We start from the raw sequence: 23,959 nt of genomic DNA, 5'->3' as shown, positions 1-23,959 counted from the left end.
TGTATAACTTCCACATACATTAGATCTAAACCCAGACATTTTTCTCCAGAATGTGGCACTACTGTTGTTAGATAAGGGAGCCTCCCCTCATGCCACTGCCAAGAACGGCTACACACCTCTCCACATCGCTGCTCGCAAGAATCAAATGGACATCGCCACCACCCTGCTGGAGTATGGTGCCAGTGCCAATGCTGAGTCCAAGGCTGGCTTCACACCGCTTCATCTGAGCTCTCAGGTGAGTCAGGAAGAAAGAGGAAATGGAAACTGATAATGGATAATGAAGGAACATGAAATGACAGAAAAAAAATTATGTGAATAAATAGACGAAAAACTTATATACGTAGATGCATATGCCAAACTTATCCTCTCCAAAAAAGGAGGTTGCCAAGACATGGTCATAATTTATGCAACTGATCCTTGTGAATTGTAGGCAGGAGTACGTTCTCTTAGCTGTTTTGGGCCAAGAAGCTAAGAGAGTGTGAATGAATGTAAATGAATAAAAGTAAAAAATATAAAAAAAAGTAGATAGATAATCAAGTAGAATAAAAGTCCGAGTGTGGTAGTTACTAAAAATGTATTGCAAAATTATTCCACTGCAATATTTGAGGATAAAATGTTGTAGTGTATGTAAGAAAGAAAGAATGAATGAGGAAGTGAGAGGAACAGAGTTTGCATAAAACAGGATTGCTAAATGAATAGACAGTTAAAGTCAAAATAAAATTGTTGAATTGTCTCCCTTGTTAATTGTTTTTCAGATTTTTGCAACTGCTTTTTTGTTAACTATAATTGCTTGTGTTGCAGGAGGGTCACACTGACATGGCCACACTCCTGATTGAGCACAACGCTGCGCCCGGTGCTTGCGCTAAGAATGGACTGACGCCACTACACTTGTGTGGCCAGGAGGACAGAGTCAATGTTGCCGCCATCTTAGTCAAGCACGGTGCTCAGGTGAGGCCAAAGCTCTTCTTTAATGGTGAAGTCTTTGAGTCACTCCATCAGGCAAGGCTAAGTTTGTACAAATGATAAAACAAATAAGGCAGTTTTTTTTATGAAGAGGTGTATGCTTGTACAAGTATATATCTTTATAAAAAAAAAGTGTGTGTAATATTTCTCCTATTATTTGCTGTAAGATCTCTAATTACTCATGATACTTTTGAACTTTTATCATAGTGACTTCCAAATTGGGTGTTTCTGATGCCATTATTGGTACACCTTCTAGATTGATCCAGTGACGAAGGCTGGCTACACACCTCTGCATGTCGCCTGTCACTTTGGACAGATGAACATGGTGCGCTTCCTCCTCCAACATGGAGCCAAGGTCAACTCTACCACTCAACTTGGGTAAGACTGTCTGTTCTGTTCTTTAGTGATGGCTTAACAAATACATTGAACAATCATGGCAGTTCTAATGGCAATTAATTACAATAGTCATGCACTGAATAATTTGCTACATTCACCTCATGTTCAGTTTTCCCCTCAATCTAAGATCCTATGATCAATTTAGAGTCTATCAGTTCTCAGGTGTTGTACAGAGATTGTCAGCACATCATATGATTTATGGGTGAGGGAAAGCCTGAACACAGTGCAAGTGAGTGTAGCAGATTGACTGACTTCTGGCCATGACTTACTTCATCATTTGTTACCAAATTACATGGTTTGGTGTGCCTTCTTAATTAAACTTTGTTTCAAAGCTTGATTCCAATATGATCTTGGGGTTTTATTTATTTATTTATTTTTTGTAGAACACTTTAATCAATCATTCCCATTATTTATCATTCATACATCTGTTGTCAGTCTTTATCTTAAGTCAGTAAGGAAGCGCAAAAAAAAAAAAAAAAAAAAAAACACACTTTAAAAAAATAAAGATAAAAATGAGATGAGATTGTTGAATAGTTTAATGTGAATATTTATTTGAAGGAACTAAGATGAGTTAGTGGTACAGTGATACATATTATTAACTGTTTGGGAAAAGACTAAGTTATGAAAGTAGAGTAGCAGCAAAGATGATGAAATGCAATCAGTGATGTATGAGAAGGTAAAAGAGACAGGATAATTCCTGTCTTAAGATTGACAAATATAAAAGAAGATTGCAGAGATGAAGTCATCCTAGAAGCTAAGAAGTAAGTAAGATTTGTAGGAAAAAATAGTCAAACTGTTGATAGACTGTTCGAAGAGATCACTAGATGGAGGAGTTAGAAGAATCACTCAAAGATCAAAGATACAGTATTCAGAAAAGAATATGTGGGAAGAAAAGAATTATAAAGCTTTAGACATTCATATAAAATGTTCAGAGAAATAGGAGATATGGTATTTCTAAAAAAATAATGCAATGTTTGTGATACATGAATAAGACAGGCCTAACACTATGCACTGTACAGAGACATTGATGATGGTAGTGGTGGTGGTGGTAGGGGGGGGTGATGAAGGTAGTAGTAGTGGTGGTGTTTGTGAAATATACTGCATGAACAGGAAAACATTACAAGTACCTCAATTCAAATTTATCATTAAACTGAAATATTCCATGTGGTGTGGAAAACTGTGTCAGGGAGAGTAAAAAAGAGTGTGAAAAATAACCTTTGAGATTAAGCTTGCCTATATCCTGCTGTGATACTAGTGATAAGATAAGGGGGTGAGGTGTTCTCTCCACCCAAACACTATGTAAACCATTCTCTGCTATGAAAGGACTGAGTGAGCTGCTGTTTCCAGTGTTTTTACATAGTGTACATGAGTGCTGCATTATTGTGCATCATAGGAAGTGTTAAGCTGTAGAACATTTAGCAAAGAAAATGTTCATTTAGCAGTCTGATCAGTGCATGCACAGTGCCCTTAGACACCAAGACTTTGATACAGTATAGCAAATATATGTATTTTTGCATATTGGAAGAAATATATAAAACATATAAGTAAAAAAAAAAACTATATTGATAAATATATTTAAAAAGTTAGTGAAACAAATTGATAGTGGAGAGTGGATATTGTGTGCATAGAAAGAACCTATAAGTATACTGTATGAATATTGATGTCCTTATTTAAGCTACTTGCCTCCATTTTCATTGTCTTTCACTTCATTCTCTTGAACTTAACACACTAGTGACCTTTTGCCAAGTATTTGTCTTCTTTGTGTGTAGCAGCTTTTTTCTTTTTTCTTGTTGATGTGCCTCTGTCTGTTGATGCACAGTGTGGCACAAATCACAACCTCAGATTAAGTCAATGTCTCCTTGAAATTGTGAGTTTCATCCTTATTCTATGGACAGACATACTCAATATCATAATGTCACCAGCAAAGCATTGACTTTTTCAGCTTCTTTGATAATTTAATTAGGTAGAAAATTCTGACTGATTTTTCCTTCCTTTTGGACGATTACTTACAGTTGCTTAAGTTTGTAGTAATTATTCATTCTCAGATAAATTAATTGTAGAAATCAGCTAATTTTCTGTGCCTTTCATTTTATTTGGCCACAGACATCAAGCAGATCTTAGTATTTGAACATTAAGAAATTATTCTACTTTATAGCATGTGAAATGCATGTTAAGGCAGAATGTTGAGCTGGTGAATCACAAAAAAAATAGGAGTGCACTGATAATGATAAGCTTTATAATCTTGGAAAGAATGTATTCTTTTTATGATCTAGCCAACCAGAGGTGACTCGTTCATTATTGAGGGCAAGGGGGCATACCCTCATAACATCATTACACTTCATATTTTGTGTGCTCAACTTTGTTTATTCTTCTTGTGTCATTGATAAGTGAAGCATTAACTCTTCATTATCTCTGCATCCCTTATCATTGTCATTACCAATCAAATGTTAATATTGTTTTGTTGGTTCATGAGAATTAATATTCCTGAAGTATTAATGATGTGCTTGTTTCCTCCTGTAGCTACACACCACTCCACCAGGCAGCTCAGCAGGGCCACACCCAAATTGTCAACTTGCTGCTAGAAAACAAGGCCGAACCAAACACGGAGACAAACGTGAGTCTCAGTGCAGCTTGTACATTCAAAATAGCAGTGATAGGGAGCAGAATTCAATGCTATTCTTCAATTCAGATAAGGTTGATTCACTCCTCACTTCTTATCACTGGTTAACATAAGAAGAAATTAATTTCCAACACCACAAAACCTTATTGGTATATTGGTAGCCTAGTGGTTATTTTTATGAGAAAAATATTCAGAACATAAGAGAGAGAGAGAGAGAGAGAGAGAGAGAGAGAGAGAGAGAGAGAGAGAGAGTTTGTTTGATAGAATGAAGGAACAAAATGTAAGATTATCAAATATCTGCTGAAAAAGAAATAAAGAATTTATAAGAAAATGATTATCTTAGCATTTGAAAAAAGATATCCTTACATTATATACTAATTGTGAAAAAAAGTGTAAACAACTATCCTATGACATATTTTGTAACACCTTTCAACAGGACGGCAAGACGGCGCTGAGCATTGCTCAGCGTCTCGGCTACATCTCTGTAGTCGAGACGCTGAAGATAGTCACTGAGACCACCATCAACACCACCACCACCACCACCACCGAGGAGAAGTACAAGGTGGTGGTGCCGGAGACAATGCATGAGACCTTCATGAGCGAGTCTGAGGATGAGGGAGGTAAGTTCTGTACACATTCTTGGTGGTGTGCTCAGTTCATGGCTCCTTTGTATTGGAATACTACATGACTTATTGGGGTTTACACTTGTGACTGAATTTTTTTTTTACTTATTTTGTCAGCTTTTCATTATGTTTTTTCTTCACCATTTTTGTTTAGGATTGCCATCTATTGTTGTCTGCAAACCTATTTAAATATTTCCATTATAAGGTTATTTAAGCTTAGGGAATCTTGATATTTTAACTTCAAAAGTTTATCCAGATTTCGTCTGATTTGTGATTTTTGTGCTGCTATAAAGTACCTTATTTTATGCCAAATAAGATGCTATATTGTAGAACACACACCCTAACTTTAAAGAGACAAACATGAGGAAGGCATTTGTGACTCACCATAGCTGTTTGAGGTATCTCCATTGCTCTCACCTGCCTTTATTTTCATTCATCACTCTTAACAATCATACAGTAACGTTTAGCACAAAATGTGTATAATACTGTTCATAATACATGTTAAAACACTAAAGTAAATCCATGAGTTGAAGTGGATCATTTGTTCACTCATATAACACCTTTGCTGTGCTCTCAATCTCAGCATAATGGTCCTTTATCTTGAACATTGCTGGTGTGGCAGGCCTGCCATTATCTTGCTAGTGCTGGCACTTTCAGTGCAGGATGCTCTACAGGAAGAAGTGAAGCATATGCACACTTTTGTCAGTCATCATATTTGTAATATATCATGTGTCCAATATATTTCATATTCCCACAAAAATACCATGAAGTTGCCTGGCTGGTTACTTTAGCAGTGTGAATAATAACAAAACTATATTTGTCATTTCTTACATGTTCTGTGAGGCTAAGTGACATTACCGTCTGATTGGTTAGAGACTCTGGCATAGGGCAAAGGAATACTTACCATCACTTTGCTAATTAATCACACTCATCATAGTGTTACTTTGAATACATGTACCTACTTGTACTAGAATGACAGCAGTATTTTACTGATTTTCAAATTTCATTTAGAAGGAACGGAATAACTACCTACATAAGGAAACAACTGAAGAATTCATTGTACAAGGCATAAAACATGGTACTGGCAAACTTCACAAGATAATGTACACAATATGTTGTCTGTGGTAGATCTGTAGGTCAGGTAAAAGCAAGTCAATTGTATGTTTTTCACATTTACATTTCTATTGTAGTTTATATATGTTTTTTCGTTTCATTTAGATGAATGCAAACCTAAGATGTAGTGTTAGGCAGATGGTTCATGTATTCTCTCTCTCTCTCTCTCTCTCTCTCTCTCTCTCTCTCTCTCTCTCTCTCTCTCTCTCTCTCTCTCTCTCTCTCTCTCTCTCTCTCTCTCTCTCTCTTGATTCCAAGATTGTCAAAATGAAGCTATGTTTTGACACAATATTTAATGCATAATACTGCATTGCAGAATCTGAGTTTAATAATCAGCTTGATATAAAGTGTATTGTGTGATGTGGATTTTATACATGAGTGATATTTGTTCTTTATTAATATTGCAATATATATATATATATATATATATATATATATATATATATATATATATATATATATATATATATATATATATATATATATATATATATATATATATATATATATATATATATATATATATATATATATATATATATATATATATATATATATATATATATATATATATATATATATATATATATATATATATATATATATATATATATATATATATATATATATATATATATATATATATATATATATATATATATATATATATATATATATATATATATATATATATATATATATATATATATATATATATATATATATATATATATATATATATATATATATATATATATATATATATGTGTGTGTGTGTGTGTGTGTGTGTGTGTGTGTGTGTGTGTGTGTGTGTGTGTGGTTGTGTGTGTGCTTGTGCATTGTTTCTATTGTGATATATTGCAATCATCTACATCAATTACAGAATTTTCTTTAATGAAATAAAAAAAAAAAATTTCTTTGTGATGTAGTACAGCTTAGCAGAGCATGATGTAACACATAAAGAGTACACTTGATTATGTTAAAATAAGAGTCTAGAGGCAGAACAGGCTCTGTGTGGCAGCCTGGTGTGTTGTGCTGCTGCTGCTGCTGCTATTACACTGTTCCCAAGTTAACTAAACTTGAAGTTGATTGCTAGCCATGGAATGTCTTTTTTTTCTCTCTTTTTTTTTTTTTTCTTCTTTTCTCCCCCCATGAGTTTGCACACTTCACTAATTTTTTTACAGTTTTGATCAGATTTGAAATTCTAGTTGAAAAAGTTTGATGCTTTTTTTTCTCAGAATTCCTCTATAGTACATAATTTTTATTTTGAATGTGACTAACTTCTCCAGTTGAATGACACATTGACTGGCACACATGACGTCTGCTTTTATTTTTTATCACTTCATTTACTTCTAAGGGCTTTATAGTTATCTTTTGCAAAGTAAAGGCATGAACTGCATATGAATCTGACATGAATTAATATATATATATATATATATATATATATATATATATATATATATATATATATATATATATATATATATATATATATATATATATATATATATATACTATTTATTGCATGTCAAGCATGGCTTATATTGATTTAAGAAAAATTCAAGGATATATAGATTATATTTTTTATTGGTTATATTTCTGAGAAGCTAACGATATTTTGCATTTTCAATGATTGACAAATTAACATTTGCATGTCACTAGTATATACAAGATCCAAATACTGTTGTAGAAAGGTTGTGGGTACCTAAAGGTATGCATGCAAGGGCAACAGTGCAAGGCACTCTCAAGAACCATCTACAGAAGGGTAAGGTAATGGCATCTTTGAAATGACTTGACACAAGACCGCATCTTGACACAGGTTTAAGTTGTTTGAGCTACTAACCTCTACTTCAACCTTGGGGAGTTGTCCAGTAATGTAAGGAAGCTTTTTACTGCAGAAGAATGAAGCTTTGAAGATTAGATGATATATATTACAAGGTTTTGATTTTCTTAGTTTTATGTAACACCAATGCAAATGCCATGATTTATATATTAACTAGTATTTGTTTAGACTCAGAAATATTTGCAAAATTATCCATCATAAGTAATTATCAGACCTATTCTGTAGTATGGAAATTATTTTGTAGGCACACACATCTCATCACAACTTTCTTAGACAAGAGTACTACTTTGATTATTGATGTGAAATATTTTGCATAGCATACTTTTACTAGAATCCACTTTTCTTGAACATGATATGGAAAGCTTTTTAAATAGAATTGGATGGTGATTGCAGTTTAAGTTATTATGCTCTTTATAATGTAGTAGATAGTCTATCATTAGAGAAATAGTTCAGATTTATTGGCTTGAATCAACGGCTGCCGGACAAGTCATTGTATTGTGTTGCTTGTGCAGAGCTTTTTATTCTTTAATGTTATTATGTACAGTGTTTTATTAGACAAAATTGGTTGACTGTTATATCACAGCTGAATGTAGGTGTTGCAAGGTGCATGGTTTAAGATATTAACAAAATTTGCCATATATAGTTATGATTTGGGTGGTATTTTAATCTAAATTTCAAGTTGCTATGAGTGGTATCATTTAACAGCATGAGGAGTGTGGTGAAAAGGTGACAAAATGACACTTCAGAACTTGACCTTAGGTTTCATGCTTGATGATGCTCCTGTTTTAAAGATTCAACCAATACTATAACAAGAACACTCTAGAGATTTAAAATGTTCAGTTAAACCATCAGTTTACACTCTTTGTACACAAAGCTTCTTGACCTCATCAAGCAGAAAATGACAGACATAGACCTAGGTGTGACTCCAGTGCAGAAAGGTGTTACTGACTAACCCTTGTCCGTTGTGGGTGTTGTCTGTGTCCAGGTGACGACACTATGGTCTCCTCCATGTTCGGTAAGCCGCAGCACGTCACCCTCCCGTACTATGAAGGACAGTTTCGCTACACCAGTAAGTTTCTACTAGGAATCAAATTTTCATCATCACTCTAAAAGTACAGGATGAGTTCTAAATTTATATATGAGTGCTTTTGAAAGAACTTAAGGATTTTTAAGGAAGTTATAAATTTTAAACTTGATGCACACCCAGAATGTTTTTGAGAAAAGCAGGTTGTATTTGTCCTGTATTTAAGAGAGCCTTGTGCATGCATAGGATATTTGATTGTGCTATGTTAGTTTATTTCTTGCTTAGTAAACAGTCAAAATATAACAAAAAGAATGCTGACAGCTGTTAATTTTATCTTTTTAACAAATACTGATGTAAAATTGTGTATTTTTGGTATTTGCTTAAGTAAACATAATATACTGATCAATATATAATATATATTTTCTAACTACAATAAATGGAAGGTAAGGCTATAATTGAAATTCTTCTTGGAACTTGAAATCAGATAGAAGATTGCAATTTGTGTTTATCCACATACCATAACCTCTCAGATAACTTGCAGTCTTGAAAATACTGAACTTCCATGTAGATGTGGAACTAATACCTATTGATTAATCCATCTATTACCCCTCCCCCTCCCAGAACACAGAGCTATAAGGCTGCAATATGAATAAACCAAAATATCATTATTGTAACACACACACACACACACACACACACACACACACACACACACACACACACACACACACACACACACACACACACACACACACACATACATGGAGCGGAGCCGTCAAGCAGGACACACGCATCTGAGCAGCTCGCAGAGATTACTACAAAAGGAGTGATTCAGGCCTAGACGTATGTACAGGGGGAGAGGGGGCCATAGGTTCTCCTGTCTCCAAATGAAATAAGTGTTAGATCACATAAAAGGAATGAATAACAAGAGAGAGATGGAACCAAGTAGCGCTGCCAGGCGCATGGCGGAATCAAAACATACGCCGAGTGATAACCAACGCTTTATAGAAACCCCTATTGGTTTAAAGAAACTGTGAGATGATGCTATTGAAAAGGATTTCTCAAGTTTCAGGGATGAACGAGGTAATGTGAGTCTCATGGACAAACAAGACTGACTGATAACAGAGAACACATCCCTGAAATTGAGAGTAGTTGAATGTGAGAAAGTCCGTGGAATAAACCAAGAATTGGAAGAGGAGATTCAGGAAATAAGAAAGCAAAATGATGTTCTAAAAACCACATGCCAAAATTATGAAAGCTCTTCAAAGAGCTTGCAGGCTAAAGTGTAGGAAGGGATTACAGACAGGGCAGAAGGTGGTCTAGGTGATAACAAGTTGAAAGAACTAAGAAATGAATGGAAACAGGAGCAAGAAGAGGAAAAAGTCAAATTTTCAGAAGTGGTAAGGAGACAAATTCAGAAAACAAAAGTCGCTGTAATAGAAGTTATCAAGGAAAAGGAAGATTTGGTGCGGGATGCAGTGGACAAGAAAAAAAAACTTCATAATTTATGGGATGAGGGAAAAGAAAAATCCAAATAAATTCATAAGAGAACATGAAGAAAGAAGAATTCGACCAGGAGGTGGAGGAAGTGATTAGGCTGGGAAGGTACAGTGAAGGGGGGTAGGAGATCAATGAAAGTGAAAATGTGAAAATGAGATCTCAAGTGGCTGTAGAGGAAATTATGGCTAGAAAAGGGAAGCTGGCCGATGATGTTGATCACAAGGAAATATGGATGAAAAGAGATATGAACTTAGAAGAAAGGGAAAAGGAGAAAGTGCTAAGAAGTGAAGCTAAGGAAAAAAACAAGAAAAGGGCAGAGATAGAGAAGAAGAATTTTTACTGGAGGGTTCTGGATATGAGACTAAAGAAGTGGTACCTAAGGAAAAAAGAGGAGGTCGTGGAGGAGGCAATAAATTAAGAGTGACTTATACTAACATAGATGGTTTGTTATCAAGCATATTGGAAGTTCGGGATTATTTGAAAGAGAAAAACCCCGATGTAATGTGCATCATTGAAACAAAACTGAAAAAAAGAGATCCATGTCAACTTTAAAGAGGAGGATATAATACCTGGAGGAGGGACAGGAAGGATAAAGGGGGAGGAGGAGTGCTAATAATGGTTTGTGATAATATATGTGTGGAGGATGTGCAATATGGTGAGGACAAAGTGGAAGTAATGGGAGTAACAATCAGAACAGAAGATTTGAAGAAAAGAAAATTATAGTTACATATGTTCCACCAAAGACTAATACATGGGGATCAGAAGAGCATAAAGATATGCAAAGAGAGGTGATAAAGTGCCTAGATAACATGATAAGAAGAGATAGAAGAATACTCTTAGTTGGAGACTTTAACTGTAAAAAAATAAACTGGAGAGATGGAAGTAATAGAATAATGCTGGGCAGTGGAGTAAGAAAGTGTTACAGTTGACTATGGTTAATACAATGGACCAATGGGTGGAGGAGTCAACAAGGAACAAGGGGGAAGAAGAACCATCGTTGCTTGACCTAGTTTTCACAATGAAACCAGAGCCCTCCAATCATACAATACCTTAGTCCAATGGGGAAAAGTGATCATGTGACATTAGAAATGCAAATGCAGGAGGAAGATGAGATAAGTTACAGAGAGGACTATAAAGGAGAGAGATTAAATTATGCAAGAGCAGATTTTGAAAAATTAAGGAGTTATTTTGCTGATATTGAGTGGAGTAATATTATGTGCAAGAAGACTGTACAAGAGAAATATGATATATTCTTACAGAAATACAATGAAGGAGTAAAAAGTTTGTTCCTGTTTATAGAGTTCAGAAAAAATACATGCTTGGTACAATGCTAGATGCATACAAGCAAAAAAGGCAAAAGATAAAGCGTGGAAGAAACTCTTAAAGCAGGAAATGACTATAATAGTCGGCAGTACAAAGATACTAGAAATGAATATATTAGAGTAAGGAGAGAGGAAGAAAGAAAGTTTGAGAAAGATGTAGTGGATAAAAGCAAGGATGAACCCAAACTTTTCTACAAGTTTATAAATGGCAAAACAAAGAATAAGGAAACAATTGAAAAATAATTAAAGAAGGAAGACATACCAAACAGAGAAGGAAATGTGTGAAATAATGAATGAGAGCTTCAAAACGGTATTCACTGCAGAAGATGATTTCACAGAACCTAATAGGACATTGGATTGCCAAGGATTACAGGAGATTGCAGTGCACAAAGAGGATATTGGAAGATTACTGGATAAGTTGGAAGTCAGAAAAGCAATGGGGCCAGATGGTGTATCAGGCTGGGTGTTAAAAGAATGTAAAGAGCAATTACTGGATCCAATTTGGGAAATAATTAAAAGTTCAATAAATGAAGGAAAGTTCCACTAGAGTGGAAGAGAGCCAATGTAATACCGATATTTAAAGGAGGAAAGGCAACTGAACCACTAAACTACAGACCAGTGTCACTTACAAGTGTCGTAGGGAAGTTATGTGAAATAATTATCAAAGAAAAATGGGTTAAATTTCTAGAAGAGGAGCAAGTCATATCGAACAGACAATTTGGGTTCAGGACAGGGCGGTCATGTGTATCAAACTTATTAAGCTTCTACTCAGAGTTATTGCAGGACTTGAAAACAGAGATGGATGGGTAGACACAGTATACCTGGACATTAAAAGGCTTTTGATAAAGTCCTCACGGAAGACTTCTTTGGAAACTAGAGAACATAGGAGGACTGCGGAACCTTGCTCGAATGGACAAGAGATTATTTGAAGGATAGGAAATGAGAACTGTGATCAGAGATACATACTCATCTTGGGGTAAAGTAACTAGCGGAGTGCCACAAGGGTCAGTGTTAGCCCCATTATGTTTCAAGTTTATGTAAACGACATTCACATTGGGATAAACAGTTATATAAATTTATTCGCTGATGATGCAAAGTTGCTAAGAGTTATCAAAACCAGAGAGGACTGTCTGCTGTTGCAGGAAGATTTAAACAAGATCTATGAATGGAGCAAGAAGTGGAAATTGGAGTTTAATGCCAAGAAATGTCACATAATGGAACTAGGAAAGAGTAAGAGAAGACCAGTATGGAACTATTTGATGGGAGAGGAGCAAATAATGAAGACTAAAGAGGAAAAAGATCTTGGAGTGATCATACAAGAAAATCTGAGCCCTGATAAACACATAAGCAAGATATTTGGACTATCATATAAGATGTTGACTAATATAAGAGTGGCATTTCATTACATGGATAAAGATATGATGAAAAAATCATCACAAGCATGATACGCCCAAGGCTGGAATATGCAGCAGTGGTATGGTCTCCGAGCTCTAAAAAGGATATAAGAAAATTGGAAAGGATACAGAAGATTGCTACAAAGATGGTGCCGGAATTAAAGGACCTCACATATGAAGAACGACTGAAGGAAATGGGACTGCCAACCTTACAAGATAGAAGAGAACGGGGGACCTAATAACAATGTATAAGATAGTAAATGATATTGAAAAGATAGACAAAGAAGACCTGGTGCTGTTGACGGAAGAAGATGGAAGGACAAGAGGACATGAAAAGAAGATCAGGATGAGGCAGTGTGTGAAGGATATTGAAAATACAGTTTTCCACACAGAACAGTGGAAAAATGGAATGCATTGGATAATGGAATTGTCACAGCACATAGTGTGCATAACTTTAAAGAAAAACTAGATAAATGGAGATATGGAGACAGGACACTATGAGCTCTGCTCAAACCCTAAGTATTGGAGGTATGTTGGCTGGATTGCAACACACTACAATACAACTAGGTAAATACAAACACACACACACACACACACACACACACAAATAACAGTTACAGTTGCTTTATAAGATGAAAGTTCACAGTGAAATGAACATAAAAAATATTCCAGCATGTAGTGGAGTGGTATTTATGGTGTATTCATGTTCGCCTGCTGGTCACCCAGCCAGCTTTCCTCATTATGGAGCGAGCTCAGAGCTCATAGACTGATATTTGGGTAGGACTGAGACCACAGTACACTCCACACATTGGGAAAGCAAGGCCACAAACCCTTGGATTACATCCCATACCTACTTGTTGCTTGGTGATCAGGGGTTATATATTATGAGTGTGTGTGTGTGTGTGTGTGTGTGTGTGACTGATGGTGAATGCATGCATGACAATGATAGATTACAAAAGTAGACAAGTAAACAAACCAATCTTAGAACACACACACACACACTGCTCACCAGCTCAGCAGTATCATCTGTGGCTGTCCCCTGACAGGATGCCATTCATGACACTAAGGCTTTTCACTGTTGAACTAGCAGTTACTGTTTTTCCTGAATAAGAAGATGGAGTGTGTGGAGTGTGAAAGGTCTCAACTAAGGCTGGCATGGGGAAGGGTTTAGCTGACTGTCACAAGTCCAGGTTGTTATTCTCAAGGCTTTGATGAATTACATACAGACATTTGTTAAGAATATTACCATATCCTGCCAAGACTTTAAGCCTCTGATATATTACATTATGAACACCATTGTATCTGAGGTGAATGTATAGGACAGAATTCTTACCCTTGAACTTCTACAGTGTCTACTTAAGTGTAAGATTACATTTGATTCTCCTCATGGTAAGCTTGTCTTCACAAAGACTAGTATGTACATAATTATAAAAAGAAGACTGTAAAAACAGTATACAAACCACTGGCATTGCTTTTACACAAAGGAAATCTCATGATAAGCTTTAAGCTTTCAGAAGGTTTAGTGGATACCCTAGGCTGTATAAGCATAAGAGTGATGGCAATTTGGTGATCCCTCATCAGTTGTCATGAAATTACCAGATGACTGAATTTTACAAATTCAATCATCTGGTTTTACTTCAGTTTTTCGTTATATCTGTTAAGAGTTTGATCAGTTAGTAGTTTGTCTATCCAAATTATGAGACATCAGTTATTTGCATAATTTAGGGAACAGTTGTTGTGTGAAACAATATTTTCTCTGCTCATGATTTTTGTTGGAGGGAACAAGGCTTGGCTGCACATTCTGTGGCTGGCCATTTTAGAAGAACACTGCCTACCAATTCCATGCACATTGTGTAAAATAAACTTTTAAAAATTTTAAGAAAGGAACTAGAATAATTTTCTTTACATTTTGTTTCAACAATGAGACGAAGCTTGACAACTTGTCTCATTTGCTCTCTTGAGGTAGGATCTCAGCCTGCTACCTAGACACGTTAATGAATTAGGAAATATCACCTGCGAACACAATGTATCCCTTAGTGAACAGAGAATTGAAATGTGGAGAATGTTGTCACCTCCTATCATACCCAGTGTCTTACCTGCACTGTTGTATGTGTTGTATGTTATGAAACATTTGTCATGACATTATCGTGAAACTAAAATGTTAATAGGAAAAGAAAGGTGCATGCACAACATTTCTAAGAGCTCCTATATAAAATGTGGCCCATTCCCTCCATCCTCTTCCCAACTGTGTAGCCAACACATTCCCCTCCCCTGTATTCTACAACCTTCCACTTAACAACAATTATCACCCAAATGCCAGTTCACAGGACACATTTATTGATACTAGAAAAAAAAGTACTTAACACCCACCATAACTTGCACATCTTTCTTTCTCGCAGGTGATGATACGATGTTGGGTGACCAGTCATATCGCTATCTCACTGTGGATGAGATGAAGTCACTTGGCGATGATTCCCTCCCAATTGATGTGACAAAGGACGAAAAGATGGATATGTCCTTCAGCAGCAACCAAATGGCAGGTGAGCAGGAAGGGTTGCAACATTTACAAGTTCCTTTATTTATCTGTAAAGCTGTAGTGATCCCCAGGACCCAAGTGAATGTGAGTTAGCCCTGATTGCTTCAGCTGTACACAACCACTTACAACAGCCACTTGATTGTTGTTCTCTCCCTTGTTTATTACTAAGTCACATATCATTTATGGCAACCTCATGCATTTAACCAAAGATTAGATGGTGATTTGGGTATGTTTTTGAAGACTGGTGATGTAGAAATCTTTAAATCTGGTGGTGGAATCTACATTAATTTCCTATTTTATGTGATTATAAATTTATTTTACCATGTCATTTCATTGCCCCCATTAATACATACAGATAAATTAGTAATTGTTGTACCATTAGTGACCATAAGATCCTTTTGGCTAGTATGACAATTACTTATTGCTTATTTTCAATTGTATTCATGGAAAGCTGTCATTGAAGAAATCTACTAGATTTAAGGAATGTTGTGTTTAAATTATTGAAACCTTAAAGGAGAAATTCATCTTTGATGTAAAGTTGGAACTTTTGACTTGAATGATGGTGTACAGTGTGTCTATTGTCTGTCCCCGGCAGCTCCTCCTGTTGCTCCAGCCGATCACCTGAGTCCCCAGCACCAGAAGGAACACTATGCCCAAATGACAGCCAGTTATCCTGCTGACAATGTGGACGTTGGCAAGACGCCCATTCTTGCTGGGTAAGTCTCACGAGTCATTTGTTTACCTTTATATTTACCTGTCAGTCTATCTGTCTAGCTGTCTACACATCTATCTTATCTTTCTGCCTATTTATCTTCTATATTTATTTATCACTTTATCTATCCATTTATCTGTCTATCTAGTGTGTGTCTACAAAGCATACTGAATGTGTATGATATTTTTATTTCTTGATTATATCTCTAAAATTTATTAAGAATTCATTCTTAAAAAAATTAATAATAATAATTCAGTAAATGAATAGCACTGAAAAGCTTTCTATTTGGATAAGAATTGGTTTGCACAACCAAGTAGCACCAAAGCAGGACACAGGAGTCACAAGTGATGAGGGAAACAATGACAAACAGTTTCCTTCTTTTATTGGCATCATGACGAAGCATCCTGTAATAAATGTTCATAAGTTCATAAATTACACTGTCTTCATCTCTTGGAGCTTAATATTAAAGATACACATAGATAAATGCAATAGTTTATTTTTTTTAAGTGACCAAACTTTAGATCCTTATGGGTGAAATATTATGAGTTTTGCCATTTTTTTCAAATGAATTATTTGTTTGTGCACAGTTCTTACTTTTGTGTCTTGCAATTGTGAGCAGATTTTTTTTTTATTAATTAATTTATTTTTTGCTTTGTTCATATGCAATTGATGCTATATGATAATTTCTTTTATCTCCTTAGATAAAGTGTTTCCATTGCTAAATACTTGTGTTGTTAGGCGTGTACAGTTGTATAAGATTTTAACCTATCATTGTGCAGTCATTTGTATTTCTCACACATATATAGGCCTCATCTAACTGACTGATACCAGTGTACTACTGCGTTAGGCTCACTTCCAGCTTCTCTTCGTAACCATTGATATGCATGTGATGAATTCTTCACTTTAGACTTATCATTCTGTTGATAGCTACCATCAAGAACACTTCTAGATGCTATTTTACCAATATTTACCAGTAACTGTGGCATACAAGTGTTTTAAACTTGGTGATCTTGACCTCTAAAAGATATGGCAAGGTCCATGGATATATAATACAAATAGTGATTTCTTTTGATTGCTATAAGGGTGCTGAACCACTTTGGTTGTGAATCATGCCTCATTGGAGTAATCACATACTATATTGACCTGGCCTAAGGGGAGGTGACCAGAAGGAGAAGTGATAAGGAACACCTTGTTTGAGTCAAATTAGTTTTATCTCCATGAACTTACATGATTGTCATATTAACAGCTTTGAGCTGTCCCACTCCCAACCAAAATTCTGACCATTTGCAAGTTTTATATTTGAATGTGGACATTGTTCTAGAAATAATTTGTAAGGTAAATCATACAAATAGTGTTCCTGCAATAATTAGCTTCTAATTTGCCTGTAATAAATGAATATCCTTTCTATTTTGAATAAAAGCTAAAGTCATATTTATTGCTATCTGCTTATGTGCCACAGTTCATGGGTTTTTTTTTTTTATATCTGTTTTATAATTCTGAAATCAAAACTTATTTTTTTCTTTCATTACAATAAGGATTGTTTTACCCACTTCTTAGTTGTTGCAGATTCTGTAATAATGAATCCATCATTAATGGAAATTGTGTTCAGACTGTTGTAACCAAACTCTTGAACTGGTGTCCATCAGCTAGCTCCATTTTGTGATGCACGATGTGCTTACCTAAAAATTTTGTATCTGTTTGATGGCTCTTGAAGACTGAATGACCACTTGGTGATCTTTATTTCTAGCGATAGAAATTTCCCATTTCTTGGAAATCTCATCCTGCTTCATGCTGTAAGGGAGTTATGATGTTGATGATGATGATAATGATGATGTTCATAAAGTATTTAGTAACTGATTTGGATTATTCTAGACAACGTAGATAACGTTTATGAGATTCTCAATTATATTCTTTCACTAATGATGGATTCATAGTATGCTATTGGTATCAATATCACATATTTTGTATTTCTGTTGTAGATATTTCAGGATAAACTTTAGTGTTGTAGTTAAACATTACAATATTTTCCTTGAAGAAACTAATATGCTTTGAAAAATATATTTTTAAATCATGTTTTATGAAAACCACATATATAAATTTCTATTTAAAGAAATGTTATTTGAAGATTCAAGCATAATCTTCTTATATACGTACATAGTTTTTATGTATGTATACTGTGGTATATCTAATTATCTCTGAGGGCAATGCATTTTACTGTGTGGTGAGGGAGAAGCATACTGATGCCCCTTGACCTGTTGTGTCAGACCCGAGTCCCTGAACACCACTCTCAACACAACCATAGACTCAGCCATGATTGAGGCTCAGATTGAGCCTCAAATCATCCAAACCAAGTTGGCTCCTCAGCAAATGGTTGAGAACAACACAGACTTAGCCAACAATGGGTCTGTGTCTGAAAAGGCAGCAGAGATTCTCAATGGGTGGGAAGGGTATGTCCAGTCACTGTGTGTGTGTCTCCAGGGAAAGAATGGTCCTTATCTTTGTGTCTTTCAATTTATTCCTTTACATACATACTGCTGGAAATTTTGTCAGGACCAATTAAATAAATAATTAGAGAGGAAAAAGCAGATTAATTCAATGTAACATCAAATGTATAAATGATTATTGAAATACTTTTTCTTTGCATTACTTTCGTATTTAATTTATAGAGTATTGTGTACAAGTAAGTGGGATCTTGATATTTTTCAGTGATATTGAAGTCTAGAAGCTGTAATATATAACAAGCTATAAAGTTACAAGATGTCATCACTTATATTTACTTGTTTTATGATATGGATAGCTTGCATTTCACCATTTGGTATTATGATTATTACATTTTCTACCAATGACATTATTCATGAGTCATGAACAATTTTGTTAAGTTATTTTCTCAAAATTTCATTAATTTTCTTAAATGGATCTCATATTTATGTAATCACACAACACACAAATTGGATAAAACTCTGCATAGTTCCTTGACACTGCTATGACCTGATTGCCAAAGTTACATATGCATTGGCTTTTCTTTTATAGTTTAGTTATTGTTCAATGTTACAATTATTACAGTAGGTCATTATGATGAATAGTGGATGAATAACTGCTCCATTCAGAGATCACATCATGTATAACTGCAAGTTTTATTAGGGGCAAAGTTTCCATCAAAGTTCTCATGATACTCAATCAAAAGGGTATGTTATGTTTATCTTTGTTTGTCAGAAGCAAGGCTACTCTTCCTGGAGATATCACACAAATGGAGTGTGGAGTGTGTGGTTTGAGACCTGTCCTCATCCCCTTTCCCTTTACTTACTCCATGTCACCACTCTTACAGGTTTTGGTTTGAGTTGTCATGCTATGATGTCATGCATTTGGAAATATCAGTAACTCTGAACAATTACTGAGATATGAATAGAATTTTGTCCCAATATCGTGAAAAAAATTAAGCTGACCAGTTTTTAAATTTTGTAAAATATATTATGTTAGGAATTCAAAATGGAGGTAAATAGAGTTATGAATCATTCTTTAAAGGATAAAAATAATCAAATTGCATTAAATGTTATGTTTTAAACCTACCATTGTTCTTGAATCACTAATATGCAAAATATAATAATTCCTGACAAATAAATACCTACTTTATTTGAAACACACTGAAAGCATGTTCCCCCAACATGCTTTCAGGTAAAGTTTTACCACTAACATAGATTTAGTAACTACATCAGCTGACTAAGAGATAATGCTTCTCGTAGCAATAACTTTCTGTTGTGCATATGTTTTTTTTTTTTTTTTCTTTTTCTTATGTTATCTTTATCTGTCCCTTAGTCTCTGTCTTTCTGTTTTATTTTATTTCTTATTGACAAACACTGAAAAAATTAGGCTACAGACTGCGGGACCTTGCAATGGAGACTGCATTGCCATCAGTTTCAGATTTGCAGCATGTAGCACATGTTCTTAGTGGCCATTTCACCAACAGTGATCATGTTAATTGTTTTCTGTTGGTGGGGCAGCTACAGGAGTTTTCAGAGTTTGGGAAGTGGCAATCGGTCTTCAGTGTGCTCATTTCTCACCACCAACTCAGAAACTCCACAGAATGATTGGCCATTTTTTAGAAGGTAAAACAGGCAGCAGAATAATGCGGTTAACTAATGTCCTGTTGCTTCCATTTGTGGGTGACCTGTGCTGTGGGGGTGTCTGGTAGTACAGGGAAGTGTTGTGGACAGATATTAAAAAAAAAAGGAATGTTTTTATTTTTCCTCCAGGAAATATTGACCAACTAATGTGTATTGTTTTTACTGTTATATATATATATATATATATATATATATATATATATATATATATATATATATATATATGTATATGTATATTTATCTATTTATTTATTTATCTATTTATTTATTTATTCATTCATTTATTTATTCATCCTTTTATTATTATTATTATTATTATTATTATTATTATTATTTTTATTTTTATTATTATTATTATTATTAATATTACAGTTGGTTGGTCACATTATTATTATTATTCCTTTTTTGTCCAATGTGAGTGGTATTACCTTTGCTTTTGGAGCATTTTCCTGTCTGCAGATGATTGCTGTTAATTGTGGGACTACTCCATCAAATGCTCCTATTTTTAAAAATGATTTGGTGCAAATGTTGTCCATGATTTCCAGTAAGTTTCATGTGAAATAGTGCATTCATTGTGGGGGAAACGTGGCCACTTGTAAAGGCAGGCACTGAGATCACCAATGAAAAAGCCTGTGCCAAGTGCTAAAAATAGAGTCTGGGGGACACTCTGAGAAAGTTCACGGCTGGCTCAGTGTTGGCTGGTTATTGTGACGGACTTCACCACTCCCTTTGCCTCTCCTTCTTCACCAAAATGGCAGTCAAGCATCGGTAGTTACTCTAGGCAATAGTTGCATTTTTAAGAGCATTAACTATTGAAGCATTGGTTATGTATAAACATGCTGTGCCTTCTAAATTAAGACACTTAAGGTGTGGCTTTATGATTTATGGTACCCATACTTTAATTCTGCTTTCCATCCCTCCCTCTTCATAATGTTTCTCAGTAGTTTGATAATACTAAGAAGTGTATTTTCTTATCGGTTTAATGAAATTTTGCTTATATAAAGATATTTTTTTTCAATTATGGAACTTTTCTCTTTGCTGTGGTATTGCAATACTTTCTTTTAATACTGCTGCAAATATTGCCTCTCATTCTCACTTGTGTTTTATGGATGTTTCATAATGCCAAACATATTTTCTTTTTGGTTTTGGTAAAGTTTTGCTTTTTGGAAGTACTTTTTTGCTTTGTTTGTAATTGTTTTTTTTATGAAGTGTTTCATTATTTCCATATAATAATATTCATTTTGCCAATCACAGCTAAGCTTGGTGACAATAATGATAAAGCTTGTCTTGATTTGTGTGTGTTTGCAATTAAAGAACATTTCAATAAGGTGGGTGGCTGTTTGATTGAGTTGCAAAAGTATATTGGCCTTTTGTAGTTTTGTTTGGTTTTGTCATAAGCCCGTGTGCTGTGGTTTACTTTGCTGTTCTGCTGTGTTAACTGTGAGCGTACTTGCCCTGGCTTTGGGGGTTACAGAGTGAGCCTGAACAGCCTGGCGTCTTGTCTGTCATCCGGGACCATCGAATCGGGCATGTGGCGCGACAGGTTGGCACGCTCACATCATGCATCTTCATCCACACCATAAACATATAAACATTAATTATTGAACTTTTTTTTTTTTTTTTTTTTTTTTTTTTTTTTTTTTTTTGCTTGCACTTAGCCTGCTCTTATCAACAGAAAAGTAAGATGACCAATCTGTTATGGCATACTAATCACCTAATAATTGGCACATGCTTCAAACATAGACAAACTTGCTGAAACTCTTTTAAGTGATGATGGTAGAGATTTGTAGAATCTTGAAGACTGTCTGTCTATCTGTATCTACCTCTGCTGCTCCTGCCAATAATTCATGTGACAAGATATTGGCAGCATTCCAAGAGTCAAGCAAGAGTGAGGGGCTCTGTTATGTGAGCTCAATTTACTGTTTCCTTCAAACTGGCTAAAGACAGAGCATTCAGAGTACATGTGTACCTGGTAACCTTGAATGGGACACCTATTATTAGACTCTCGGTCATGACCTTTTCATAAGGTTTTGATGAAAGACAGTTGTGTTATAATGCAAAAATTTATTAATTTCTTAGTCTGCTTCTCTCAGTGGAGCAGTTAAAAAGATTGCTCTGCCTCTTTAACTTATCCTTCAAGTTCTTTGGTTTGGTGATTTGAAAGTCATTGGTACTTAGTGCAATGTGTATATTTCTGAACTCAAACTATAATAAATGAAGAGCATTTGTGACTTGATTGGTTGAAAGAAGATACAATAACTATGCATGTGTAATATCTAGCATGTTTTTTTTTCTTTCTAATACGTATAGTATATGTGAAGTGAAATCTCGTTACCAGAAGGGGTAAGAAAAAAGAGGTGCTTCCATTTCTTATATTACGTATGTTTATTTATTCATTTGAGAACCATCACATTCATATCATAATTTGAAAGTCTTCCACTGGGTAATATTTTCTCGTGATAATGATGAGGTTGCTTGTACTTACCTGATTGATGAAAAGTGATTTTATTTGACTGAGATTTTCAAGATGTATGTAGCTGAAACTTTATTTGCACAGATCACAACTGTGTTTTCATTATGTGATATGTTTAATTTGTTGTGTGTTGCTTAGTTATCTGAGGTGACAGTGCGTCCTTCACCTGTCAGTTTAAAGAGATTATCTGAGTTCAAAGTTAAAGAAATGAGACAAAATTTTGGGTTGCGTGGAGAGGAATTGAATGTTCTAAGATGGTATAATTGAAGAGGAGCAATTCCATAAGATGTTTTAGATGTAACTTTTAAAATTTAAAATTCAAACTTGATAATTACATACAGAAACAATTTCTTAACAGAAGACAAAAGTATTCCATGTGTCTGTACTGTTACTTAGTAAGGTGTTTGGTGTGTTCTGTGTGTGCAAAATGTTAATTTGATTTCGTGTGTGGATTTTTTAAATTAATCAATTTATTAATTATTTATATCATTTATGTATTTTTATTTATTTTTTTTTTGTAGCATTGATATATCGATTACCTTTTTGTCAGAAAAATTTTAGCTTGAGTAGTTATTGAATGATACCCTCACCAACTCACCTAGCTATGCCAATTCACACACACACACACACACACACGGCCCGGTAGCTCAGTGGTTAGAGCGCTGGCTTCACAAGCCAGAGGACCGGGGTTCGATTCCCCGGCCGGGTGGAGATATTTGGTTGTGTCTCCTTTCACGTGTAGCCCCTGTTCACCTAGCAGTGAGTAGGTGCGGGATGTAAATCGAGGAGTTGTGACCTTGTTGTCCCGGTGTGTGGTGTGTGCCTGGTCTCAGGCCTATCTGAAGATCGGAAACAATGAGCTCTGAGCTCGTTCCGTAGGGTAACGTTTGGCTGTCTCGTCAGACACTGCAGCAGATCAAACAGGGAATTACACACACACACACACACACACACACACACACACACACACACACACACACACACACACACACACACACAAAGATGTGTTGAGACTTGGAACAGTTTGAGTGAGGAAGTGGTGTCAGCAACGAGTGTGCATAGTTTTAAAGAAAAATTGGATAACTGTAGATATGGAGATGTGGCCACACAAGCATAAAGCCCAGGCCCTGTAAAACTACAACTAGGTAAATACAACTTGGTAAATACACACATTTTGAATGGCTTGAGTGAAGAGATTGTAGCAGCAGAAAGAGTGCATAAATTTAAGGAAATGTTGGATAAAAGTAGATATGGAGACAGGTCACTATGAGCCCTGCTCGAACCCTGTCATATACACCTAGGTAAATAGACACACACAC

General features: G+C 35.1%; 1 protein-coding gene across 34 annotated transcripts in view; it reads left to right on the top strand.

The window, feature by feature from the left end:
* Positions 1–23,959, top strand: part of LOC123520154 (ankyrin-2-like) — a 391,211-nt gene that overhangs the window by 280,859 nt on the left and 86,393 nt on the right. For 26 of the 34 annotated variants that reach the window (XM_045282141.1, XM_045282132.1, XM_045282143.1 and 23 more), the window contains 9 exons: positions 50–235; positions 802–948; positions 1,220–1,341; positions 3,880–3,973; positions 4,416–4,599; positions 8,544–8,627; positions 15,198–15,338; positions 15,930–16,050; positions 18,311–18,493. In XM_045282141.1, coding sequence (XP_045138076.1) covers positions 50–235; positions 802–948; positions 1,220–1,341; positions 3,880–3,973; positions 4,416–4,599; positions 8,544–8,627; positions 15,198–15,338; positions 15,930–16,050; positions 18,311–18,493 — 1,262 coding nt within the window. Of the gene's footprint in view, positions 1–49; positions 236–801; positions 949–1,219; positions 1,342–2,604; positions 2,689–3,879; positions 3,974–4,415; positions 4,600–8,543; positions 8,628–15,197; positions 15,339–15,929; positions 16,051–18,310; positions 18,494–20,044; positions 20,150–20,512; positions 20,936–21,641; positions 21,711–23,959 lie in introns of those variants that run through there. The other 8 variants (XM_045282127.1, XM_045282128.1, XM_045282124.1 and 5 more) reach the window with 7 other exon arrangements.

Source organism: Portunus trituberculatus, chromosome 46, assembly GCF_017591435.1.
Source record: "Portunus trituberculatus isolate SZX2019 chromosome 46, ASM1759143v1, whole genome shotgun sequence".
In the NCBI taxonomy this organism is placed as follows: domain Eukaryota; kingdom Metazoa; phylum Arthropoda; class Malacostraca; order Decapoda; family Portunidae; genus Portunus; species Portunus trituberculatus.
The sequence above is the reverse complement of the archived record's forward strand: the minus strand, read 5'-3'. Positions and strand labels throughout refer to the sequence as shown.